The 12,446-nt window shown below is 37.2% G+C and overlaps 1 protein-coding gene and 1 non-coding gene across 2 annotated transcripts; both read right to left on the bottom strand.

Annotated features, from left to right (window-relative positions):
• Positions 1-437: 437 nt before the first annotated feature.
• trnas-aga lies at positions 438-519 on the bottom strand. Its single transcript has one exon. It is a non-coding gene; the product is annotated as a tRNA-Ser (tRNA).
• A 2,704-nt stretch (positions 520-3,223) lies between these two features.
• On the bottom strand, positions 3,224-5,899 carry cd83 (CD83 molecule). Its single transcript, XM_017428516.3, has 5 exons — positions 5,742-5,899; positions 5,498-5,634; positions 4,780-5,008; positions 3,934-4,079; positions 3,224-3,784 (listed from the first exon to the last, which is right to left on the bottom strand). Exons 1-5 carry the CDS (start codon positions 5,788-5,790, stop codon positions 3,632-3,634), a joined length of 714 nt encoding a protein of 237 aa, XP_017284005.1. The 5' UTR covers positions 5,791-5,899; the 3' UTR covers positions 3,224-3,631.
• Positions 5,900-12,446: the final 6,547 nt, after the last annotated feature.

The following is a 12,446-nucleotide window of genomic DNA, read 5'->3' as shown; positions in this document are numbered from 1 at the left end:
CCGTTACTAGGTAACGGAACGGAAACGGAGCAAATCCCGATTTCAAAATAATAGTCGGAATTCAATTCGACAGAATTTCGACTGTTCGTAGCAAAATACTGCAAATTGTTTTTGAATGGATAAATTATCAAATTATTTGAGTTTTTTGGGTTTATTTCGGCCAATTAATAAAGGTTAATATTAAATATTCTAAAAACCAAAGTTAGGAAAATTCACAAGGTTATAAAAACTACAGGGGATCATTTGGTGTGATTCCAGGATAACTACTTTGGGACGACACAGTGAATTTTATTTTGAAAATCAGACGGAAGTTATTTTTATTTATATTATGTTTAACTAGCTACTCACACAGGCTACCATGTAAACGTTACGTAGAAGTACGTTAGCGAAAAAATAAAGCATAAACATTTTTTAAAACAAAAGTGAAAATGATTATGCGTTGTCGGCAGGATTCGAACCTGCGCGGGGAGACCCCAATGGATTTCTAGTCCATCGCCTTAACCACTCGGCCACGACAACCGGCTGGCATTACTGCCTGAAAAGATCTGGTTTTAATGCACTACAGTTACGGAAGCCTAGTTGGGACATTTTTTGGAGATGGTTAGGACTTTCTTAGGAATGGTTAGGAATGGTTAGGACTTTCTTAGGAATGGTTAGGACTTTGAGAGGAATGGTAGGACCTAGTTAGGACTTTGTTTGGAAGCAGTTTGACGGAAAGTGCAGCCAAAAACTGGTTCAACGATGGGATTTTAAGAAAAGAATCACTCGAAGGAGAAGTGTGTTTGTTGTTATTTATTTTATTTATTTATTTTGCAACAACAACTAAAACTGAAACATCAATCCCGTTATTTCCTCTCTAGTCGCAAGTCTATGCATAGTTTGCACACCAACTAAGCTGCCCAGCTGTTTTAATAACTTTCATCTTTTCGATCAAATTTATAACGAAGGTGTGATGTGATTTGTAGTCCAGCAGAGGGGGCTGTTGTCTCAAGAGGAGCTTTTATTGTCGTGTCTTGAACTTCTTCACAGACAAAATCAAAAGGTCTTGTCTTCTCAGTGTGGCATTTAAGTACAAATGATTAAACTTATTCTAAAATGAGCATATTGAACTTCTGCGACAGATTTAATGAGAGTGACTGCTTTTTTTCAAGTCCAACATTAAAACTTTAGAACAGAAACTACCTTTTATGTCCAACAAACTACCAGGCAAGGCAAAATGTATTTATAGCACGTTTCATACCAGGAGGCAACTCACAGTGCTTTAAAGAGGAAAAGGGAAAAATATAACATGAACAAAGCAAAAACTACCTAATCACACACACACATCTCCAATTATTTAACACAAACAATTATTTAAAAAACAGCACTAAACTGAACAGTTTATTATTAAATTACTTAATAGGGTATTAGTTGATGTTGACAGAGAATGAGGGGGCAAGAGAGAAATTTCCTGAGAAGACAATACATGGCTAAATTCATTCAGACATCTTTTTTTGTTGTTGTTGTTTTTTTTGATAGCACCGGTACTCTCTCTCAGAGTACCGGTGTTAGCAGTCATATCAAAGGAGACACAAAAATGGTCTGATAAGGCAGAATCAAAAACCTCAACATTGGACATAATGAGATTGTTAGAAATAACCAGGTCTAATATGTGACCTTTGTTATGAGTGGGCTCTTTCACATGCTGGGAAAGTCCACTTGTATCAAGAAGAGATGAGAGGAGACACAAATCCATTCTCATTAAGTTGTTTTTTTATTAATCTAAATTTGTTACATTATAACTTTAAGAATAAACAGACAGAGCATATGTATCTTTACCACTTACACTGACAGTACACTTAAAAAATTAAGAACAAAACAGCTACAGTATGAGGGATAATTAAACTTCATATAGATGTAAAAGCTGTAAGTGTTCATTTTGATCTGTCTTAAAGGTTCAGGGTTATAAAATGCCACCTATAATTAAAATACTTTTATTTTACATAACTTTAGCTGCCAAAGCATGTTAGCAGACTTTCTGTTTTTTCACTTCTGCTTTCTCAGAGTGAAGATCGCAGCCCCTGACAGGCCTTAAGATGGGTTTTCCTATTAAAGCTTCACTCAGGCGACACCTCAGCTTCCTCTTTTGTCGATACTTTACATTTATTGGTTTCTTGACGTTTATAGTGGTGAGCCTACAGCTGAGGCAAGTGTAGCTATAAAAAGAAATAGTTTTAGTTCCTCATTGGAAAATCTAAAACACGAAATAAAAGGCTGATTATTATTTTTAAAAGTGCATCACATGTGAAAAACCCAGAGTAGAAACCAACACCCGCAACTTTCCCCAGAAATAAAAACAGAGTAGGTGTCATCACTTCTCACTTCTTCATTTGAAAGGCCACTCAGGTTCGTTTTCCACCCACACGTACTTCAGCTTTGCTTTCATCATTTGTAAAGAAAACCCTGTCCACAAACATAAACTGAATCACTGTCTGAAACTCTGAGAATGTTTACAGTTCCATGTCACTGAATATCAGGAGATACACACACTGGATGACTCTGGTGTAAAAGGTTCTGATTGGCCTGCTCCATATTTATTGATGCATGTTTCTTTGGAGAACAGGCAGCAGTTATGCCTTACGTTCTAAGGACAGTTTGCATCTCTACGTTCCTCAGGTGTGAACAGAGAAGGGAAAGAAAGCTTTCAGCTTCTCTGCCCCCTCTGCTTGGAAAGCTTTGCAAACTGAGCTAAACCTGTCAGAACTTGTTTTAATGAAAACCTGTCAACGGGGCCTTGGTTTTAAATTTTTAATTGCTGATTTTTTTATTTTAAACTGTTATTTTCTCAACTATTACACTTTATAGTCAAATAGCTTGCATTTTTAATCGATTCTTATTCTTGTTTAGTTTTTGTCTTGTCCACTATGACGTGTGCGGCTGCCTTTCTTGGCCGGGTCACCTCTGTGAAAGAAGTCTTGATCTCAATGGGTTTTTATCTAGTTAAATAAAAGGTTTATTAATAAAAAAAACAAAAACAAATAAAGAATAAAAAAATATTAAATTAAAACATGAGAATAATCAAACAATTTATAAACATTATCCAGTGTTTAAATCATCCCATAAAAGCTGGACTCATTGATCAGTACCATCTGCTCAGTCCAAACCTACAGGACTGCAACTCCATCACTCAGTTTTTTTACAGCATTATGTTTGGAGCAGAAACAAAACAAAACAATTATTCTAGTGTGATTCATTCCTGTTGTTGCATGTCTTTTTTGTTTCTACAAAGCAATCCTCATACAGAACAATAAACAAGGACAAAAGAAAATGAGAACTTTGAAAAAAAAAAGCCAGCTTCTGGATTTTAGCTACAAATCTGTTATTGTTAGTAATAGCAGAGATCCTGCAGATAATTGTGCGTTTGTAAAGTTCCTTGCAGGCTGATTTTTCCTTCCTTCATAGCAGAGTAGCAGCAAGCTCCCACAGTAACCATCGTGCTGAGCAGACTGTTGTTTCGGCCTGAATGGCCTCGGCATGCGGCCTGGAGGGATCAGCCGGAGACCTCCTGATCCCAACGCTGCAGAACACTTCAGGAGTGTAGTGTATCTCTCTGTGAGGGAAAGACTGCTGTGTCTCACTCCTGAGATGCTCTTCAGACACATATGTGCTTCATAGTTGACATTTTTGCACCCAGCGTATAAATTAACATTAAGTCCTTCTTTTCCAGTGGTTTGAGAGGTGCGTTCAGTGGGATTTCTCTTTTTGTCATCTTCCCTTTTTCTCCGAGTGTATTCTTCAAGCAGCTCTGTGGTGAAGAAAAGAAAAAAATACATTTAAACTCACTAAAATGTTTTTGCAGATGTTTAAAAAAGGCTACAACTGCATGTTGAGTCACAAACATCAGTAAGTGAAGCCCAACATAAAACTGTATCAAATGCAAGATGGATTACTTACGTAGCTTATTACAAATATGACCAGAGCCACCATCAGCACCGCCGAGGCGAAAATAACCAGCGTCGAATCTGTCAGCAGGCTTTCTGCAGGGCGGACAGGAGACTTTGTGGGGGCAGCAGGAACAGGTGTGGGTTCAACAGGACAATCTGGAAAAGAGAAAAATAAATGCTACATTAAAAACTGGAGGAACTTTTAGACAAGCGGAGCTTCCACTGGGCTTAGGACCAATCATTTTCACTTCACATTCAAGTAAAGGTTTTATGCATTTAGAAAGAAAACATGTTTGGGCATTAAAAGTTACTGTTTGTATTTTGCGGCAGTAGGGTTTAAGAAGCGGGGTTGTTGTGCTTGTCCCTGCTGTAAATGTTAGTTCCTCTCAGGAGTATTTAAATCATTCATGCAAATTGATTTTTTAAAAGGTAGCAAAGGTGGTTCTTACTGGGCCATGCTGTAATAATTTGTGTTTTCCAATTTTAAAAAGCTTTTAAGTACAAATGTCATTTTTATTTCCTGATACTGATAATAAACCACAGAACTTCAGCTTTGACACAAAACAACACTCCTATTAAAAGCTCTGGTATGTTAATTTGCATTAACATTTAAAGCCTCTAAAAGACTTATTCAAATGGGTCTGGAAATTTTGTGACTTGTGCTTTTGATATTTGAGGTTGCTAGTAAAAGGTTTAATTTATCATAAAAGCTTGAAGAATGACTCTCACAATCAACTGCTTATAAGTCTGTGGACGCTTCAGGGAGCTGGGAAACTTTGGGAAACCAGCAGGAGGAAGACCTGATCGGAACTCTGGGATAAAAGCCACTAATCCCCGAGGTGAACTTCAGTGTTACCTGTCAGAGTGAGGACAACCTTGCCCTCCCGGTTCTGCTCTCCCACAGGGGCAGCCAGGTAACACAGGTACACGCCGCTGTCGCTGCAGGTCACGTTAGGCAGGAAGATGTCGAGAGATTCGCCCTGGAAGTTCACCTTCATATCCACGCCAGTGTACCATCTCGTCGTGTCGTTGGGGAGGTTTCTGGTGATGAGGCCACTCTGAAGAGGTGATGGGAACGTTCTGAGCTGCAAAACCATCAGAACATTTGTTAGATGTTTGCAGCAGATTGATGGATCAGAACAAGAACCTGACACAAGGTGGTTAAGTTAACAGCAGGTACATCAGTAATACTACTTATGCTACTGCTAGTACCACAAGATATTTTAGCTACCATTTCTGTTAGTATATATTATTTACATTTCCTGAAACAGATTCCCATTTGGTTTACAAGAATAACAAAAAACTATTTTAAAGAAACAGTTTATTACAGAATCCACAAGTTGAATCACTGTCCAGATTAAACAATTGTTCTTGTTTAAAACATCAAATTTCAAATTAAATGTCTGCTTTTCACTTCAGGTTCTGCTGCTAACATCTTGTATCAGTTTACTGACTAATGAGGAGCATTTACAAGAAGGAGCTCAAACTGAAAGTGTCAGCAGACTTCTGTGCCAGGAAACTGGTTTCTCTTCTTGAAGCTGATAAAGAACACAAAAAAGCTCAGGGGGATTTACCTTGTACCACCTCACTGCCATGTACTGGACTCCGGGCTTCTGTGTGGCGGTGCACTGCAGAGAGCAGTCCCGACCTGAGACAGAGGACACCTCCGGCGCGTCCTCACCGACAGCTCTGCCCAGCGCGGCGCGCAGACCTGGACGGGTCAGAGCAGATCACTGATGACTGTCAGCTGGTGCAGTCAGACACGTCAACAAACAGACTCTGCAAAACTTACAAACACGGTTCATTTCAAATACTCACTCAGTGAAAACAGCAGGACGAAGCTCGGCAGGTTTGGAGACACGATCATGTTGGTGCGTAAAAAGCTGCAGGCGCCAAGAGCCAAACGCGCACCAGATGACAAACAGAAACAGATAGGCAGACAAACGGCTCGTGCCCCTTTTATATTCAGGGTATGGGTTTCCACTTCCCTGCTGCTTATTTGCGACACGAGGAGTGACGTCAATTTGGGGTTGGGCTTCTCCTCTTCCATCAGAACGTTTCTCCATGACCTCCGAGACTGCGGTCACGTGTAGGCTATTTCATGGTAAATCTAATAATCCAAAAATAAATAGATATCTAAAAATGACACAAAGGCATATTCTACATTGTCATTATGAAATATGTTGATATGGTATTTCTCCATAACTGTACAGTAAAAGTAATATTTATTCTGGATATAGTGTAGGGGACCTATTAACATAATCCAAAGAGATTTTGTTGTCACCTCCTAAAATTTGAGAGAAATAGATATCTGAAGATGACACAAAAGCATACCATGAAATATCATTTTCAGATATTTTGACATGGTGTTTCTCAAAATATATAAAGTAAAAATATAAAATATTTATTCTTGTTATAGTAGAGGTGGCCTATTAACATAATCCAAAGAGAGTTTGTTGACACCTTTTAGGATTTGAGAGAAATAAATATCTGAAAATGGCACAGAGGCATTCTGCATTGCCATTATGAGTTATTTTGACATGGTGTCTCTCAAAATATATACTGTAAAATTATACAATATATATCCTGGCTGTAGTAGAGATGATCTATTAGCATAATCCAAAGAGACTTTGTTGTCACCTTTTAGGATTTGAGGGGAAAAAATGAAAACGACACAAAAGCATACCCAGAAAAAGCATTTTCAGATACTTGGACATGGTATTTCTCCACTACTGTTATTTTGGATATAGTATAAGTATGTTAAAGTAACATGTATGCAATAATTACATACTTCTGACAGTTATGTCTCTCACGTCCCCTTCATTTATTTATTTATTTGTTTGTCCGCCTGCAAAGCAACGCCCACTTCTCTACATCCGTAATGCGTGTGACGTCGGCTCGACGTAACATCCTCAACCGCAGTTCGACATCAGTCCTGCCAGAAAACGAAATTATTTAATAGAATTTGATTATAGTGTGTGTGTTTGTGAATGTGTGTATGATATAGATGGGTAGAATACAAAGTTGGGTATAAGTATATATAATCGAGTGCGTGTGTGTATGTGTATAAGTATATTTATATGTATAGGTATATAGGTTTATATATATATATATATATATATATATATATATATATATATATATATATATATATATATATATATATATATATATATATCATCATGAACCACACTCCATATCAGTAGGTGGCGGTAATGCACACCTTCCGTTGTTTGCCAACCGGCATAAAACATCACAGACGAAGAAGAAGATCAGTCCTGCCGGCTGTAGCTACAGAGCAACAGAAGCTTCAGGATGTGTTTTCAAGCTAAAGTAGTTTTACCCTTTCTATTGCTCACGACTGTCTCCTGTAAGTACAGAGGGCTCGATTATTATGCTTTTTTAATTATAATTATGGTCACGTTTGTCTGATTTGTTCTTTACGCTTTAAACTGAACTGAATTCGTGTTTGCGGTCGCTGTCAAACTGCGCGTGCGTTTTCCTTCTAAAGCATGTTTTTCACGTGTTAATTTTATATCGTGTGGACGGGCACGGAGAGACCGCATTAAATATACATAAATATACTTCTTCTCGGAGAACTTTCGTTTCTACTTATATTGTTAGAAATAAACTTGACTGGATGTGTACCGGTAGTTTAATTATTGTTTCGAAATGCGTCGAGCAAAGACAAAACGTTTATTAATGTAAAAAAAAACAACCCTTGTTTTTCAGAGATAATCATAATTAGAGTGGAGGGGAATAAAAGTAAAAGTTCAGAGGAGGGATTCCCCGAGCTTTCCTGCCAGGTGATTTCCATTGTGTCGAAACCGACAGTTTTCTGAAACCAGGCAAGGAAATCCCCTCAGAGAGTGATGTAAGCCAGTGTTTCTTTCAAACCTCTCTGAAATGAGGAAGTAGAATTTTTAATCCGTTCACAGGTACTTACAAGTTAATTAGTAAACAAATAAATGGGCTATTGTGAAACATTAAAACACGGAAGTCCCAGCTAATATTTAACTTTTGGATTAAAGGAACACGTGTTAGTTTGTTTAGGCTCACAATCATTAAGAGCTAAATGATAAAATCAGATTTTAATCCCATAAAGATAAATTTAAACAAAACATCACAACAACAATTGCTGCTTGTTTGAACCGGAATTTGGCAATAAAACTTCTGATATTTTACTCCATGTTGGAAATAAAATAAGTTTGTTTTCTTTCAGCTGCCTCCTTTTCAGTATCCACATCAAACCATCATCATCCTATCCTATCCCATAATCCTCCTCTGTCACAAACTCTCTACATGTCCTTCATCCATCCATGGACCTTCTCTGGGGTCTTCCTTTTTTTCCTCCTCCCTGCTGCTCCATAATCAACATCCTTTGTCCAACATATTCCTTCTTCTCTTGCTTTTGCTGACTTTAATCTTCTGCCTTTCCAGAGCTTTCGTCCACCTTTCTGGGCTCCCTACTCTCACTACAGATGTTGTCTGAACATTAGTCCATGTGGACGCCTGTTGGACCTCGTACGTTAAGCTGTCCATCACCATGTAAAAAACACAAGTTATTATTCTAAAATAAGGCATATTTTAAGCCTGACAGGTCTGAAAACCCTAAAGGTGAAAGGTCAAAACTCAGTGCCGACATCAGCCTCCATCAGCCTCCATTAATGTGGAAAATGTAGCAGAAACATGTGAACGGAAGCTAATGACATTTAACATTACTGATATGTTGCATTTCTTCTTTTCCAGCTGTCACGGGGTCAGTGAGAAGCAGATCAGTGATTGATGAAAAAGTTTCATCTTATTCCTGCTGTGATCGCAGCATCAAGTTTAATCAGCCGTGTGACAAAATCTTCAAAATGGGTGACAAGGTACAAATACTCTGCAGTCTGTCATTCTTTGGAAGCATGACAGCAATGAGACATCTGACACTTTATTTATTTATTTCTTCCCCAGATCATTGACAGTGTCATCAAATTGATTTAAACATCTGAACTAATTATTATATTTTATTAAACAGAACCACTTGGTCCTCAGAGCATCAAACTACAACAGTAAACCTTTCAATCAATCATCTGTGACTGAGTTAAGCATTAAAACTGTGGCCTAAATCACTTCCTGTTTGCAGTGTAATTCCCTGGTTTTTGTTTGTTTGTTTGTTTGTTTCAATATTTGGTACACTCAGAAATTTCTACCACGAAAAGTACAACACGTTGCAATAATCATCAAAAAATACAATTTAGTGATTTTTACCAAATGCAGATAATATGAGCCACGTGACACCCGTCAGCAGAGTCACTAAGGTTCCTTTGAAATGTAATCTGGTACAGTTGTAACTGTAACAGATTATGGATACATTTATTTTGTAATTAAACTGCATAAGTCCATTACATGTGACTGGTTACTCCCTGTCCCTGCCCATCAGGGATGGTTACAAATACATGTTGTTTACTGAAATGGTAGAAAAATCTGAATTAGTTTAACACAAACCCAAAGCTTCAGCTGATTGATAAAACAAGGGAGTGACTTCATAATGTTGTTATTGCAGTAAGAATATAAATATGCTTGAGTTTAAACCTACTGTGAGTAAAAAAGCTACGATTATAAACCATATTTTTTTGTGCAACCCTCTTTTTTTAAATAAAATATTTGTTTTCCCTCTAAAAAATAAAAGTCCTACAATCTCCTTCATTTCTTTCATTGTCAAAAAGCTCCTTTATATTACCTGAAAAGCGTCTATGTCAGCAACATACACTCACAAAGGTTTACCCCATCATAACTTTTCATTCTTAATTCTGCAGCTTGAACTAAACTGTCAGTGTTTGCAGAATCCAAGCATGCTGTTTGAACAAATCAGTCAAAATCACTTCTAACAGGTTTTTCTGAATGACTGATGCTCTGTGTTCTCTGCAGCCAACTTGCACCTAGCATAAATTAAATCTGTGATTTTTCTCTTGCTTATAATGATTTTTTTGTGCATCTGTTTTTGCAGAATTTTGCCAGAGTTTATCAGGATGTTAATAAATGCATATCTCCATGCAAGACAATCCAAGATGGACGTATGATCCTGGATGCATGTGTGAATGTTACTGTGACCATCGTGTGTACCGATGTAAGTCTCCCACCTTCTAATATTTGAGTCGACCTAAGGATTGTGTCTAAACCTACACAACTGTTTACAGATGTTGGGAACAACCAAAGAGACACAAATCACCTACCTCTGCCAGAAGTGCCCTCAACCCCGTGTCAACAGGATGTCACCCGTTTTGGGTAAGTTACGTTTGTTTTCTGTAAAAACTCCAATTCGAAAAAGTTTTTTTTCCCAGAAGCCTTTCATGAAAACTTGTGATCTCATTAGGTACATTAAAAACTTCTGTAAACTAATTTTTTGAAATTATTAGAGATCTATGTAGAGATACAGACCGTAGACAGTCAGCAGGGAGGTTTGGATGTCAGATTTAAGTCAGAGAATTAAATTAATCACATTAAAAGCTGTTCAGATTTTAGCGTCTCATATTTTAGAAAAGTCAGATAAAATTATATTTTTAACTTTTTTTTGAGTCAAAGACTATGCAGACTCCAGCCTACCTTTAAGAACCACTTCAGTGTGTCCTGCTGTGTTGAAGTAAATTTATTTATTAAACCAAGCTTTAAAAATACTTCAGTGCCTATCACACAGTTATCCGTCTCGCTGAGACTCCAATCTTTATGCAGCTGAGCTGCATAATTTAATTTGTTTTTAGCTAAAACCTCATTTTAATTTGAATGTATCCATTTACAGCATCAACAAAGTGAACTGCTCACTGAAACCTGGTGGCAGAATTCGTACTTTGAGGGTTGTTGAGGAATGGACCAGAGCAGTTTAGAGGCGAGATGTTTAATAATTTAATGCTTTATATGAGTAATTTACATAGCTGGGGTTGAGAGTATTTAATGTTCTATTAAGTTGAGTGCATGGTGAGACAGATGCATGTCTGCACTTTAGGCTGAGTAAACAGTAAACTGCCACGTGCGCGCCCAACTCTCACACGCTTGTTTAACCCGTGTCATGAATTTGTTGTCTCAGTTTCTGGTTTTAGGATTTCTTTGACAGAACACAATGATCATTATTTACATTCCTGTTCAGTTAGGTGGAATAAATTGGTCGTGCTTTAGAGCAGAATTAAATTATGATTTGAAAAGTCACACCTGTGGAGTTGTTGTGGTTCTCGGATCATCTTGTTTGTTCTCTCAGAGCTGCTGTGTCCATCTTTTATTCATGGTACAATCAATATGTTTTACTAGTTACAATGTACAAAGTGCTTTGTTTTTTTTTTTAATACAACACACAGTGTTATAGCAGCACAATATAAACATATTGTCAATTTAGTTACAGCTTATTTAAAGACTTGAAATAACAGAGGGATTGTAAATCCTTGATCATGTCTCAGGGTTTGACATGCTGCTGTTCTTGGACTGGAACAATCCATAATAACTCAAAGACAGCAAAGACTTTAATCCATGTTTAGATATTTACTTAAATACGAATAAGGGGCAGTAATAACAGCAATAAGACATCTGTTTATTACAATTTTATGCAATGCAGGAGTTGATTTTTTAATACTTAAAATTTAATATTATTCGAACAACTGAGGCTGAAACAGATTTTGTGTCGTGACAGGAAAGTGAGTTGTTGTTTTCTGAATTTCTATGTTTCTCTCCACTGCAGGCTCCATGGCTTTGCTGCCTGTAGTTGTGATCTGGATCACAAGCTTCATTTTTGAAGTGATCTGAAGAGTCACAGTCGCCCATGAGGAGCTTCTTCTTATGGTACTGAAACGCTTTTCAACAGCGAAACAAGCTCTCTTTGCTTCCTGTCCTCTGCACTTTATTCACTTGTGTTCCTCTCTGGGCTGTGTTTACAAATTCACACATTTAGGGTTTTAACCCTTTTAGTACAAAATTTCAGGTATTTTTCTTTATCCTTTTGTTTATGTCACTACAAAACATGCTGCTACTTAAAATACTAATGTATAAATAATAATTAGCTGTGTCAAACGAAACATGAGGTCAGTATCAGTTTGTTCTGCTGAAACACTCTCTGAATACAGCCCTCAGAGTTCACAAATCTAAGCTACTGTATAAAACAGCAAAAGACAACACTCAGCTTCCATCTCCTCTGAATCAGAAATCTTCCACAACTCTTTAAATATCTTCAAATCATGCAATTTTAAAAGTTTTTCTATCAACAGCCTTATATTTTTAGGCCATGGCAGATTATTATGTATTCACTTGAACTGGATTTTTATGCAATTGTATTTATTTTTTAGGGTTAATTTTTACTCCTCATGTGTATTAGTGGAGGTTTACTTTTAGTGTTATGTGAAAATAGGAAAAACCTCCGAAAGTTCAGCTTTTACACAATAGATTTAAAATTACTTCACATCTACCTGCCCGTTGTGAGAATTGTGTCTTAGAAAGACAAAAATAATACAGAAGGGATTATTTTTTATTTTTGCACTAAATGAGCTGCTGCCAGCTTTT

Source organism: Kryptolebias marmoratus, linkage group LG16 (genome assembly GCF_001649575.2).
Source record: "Kryptolebias marmoratus isolate JLee-2015 linkage group LG16, ASM164957v2, whole genome shotgun sequence".
Taxonomy (NCBI): Eukaryota; Metazoa; Chordata; class Actinopteri; order Cyprinodontiformes; family Rivulidae; genus Kryptolebias; species Kryptolebias marmoratus.
Note: the sequence above shows the minus strand (reverse complement) of the source record. Positions and strands in the feature narration are given on the sequence as shown.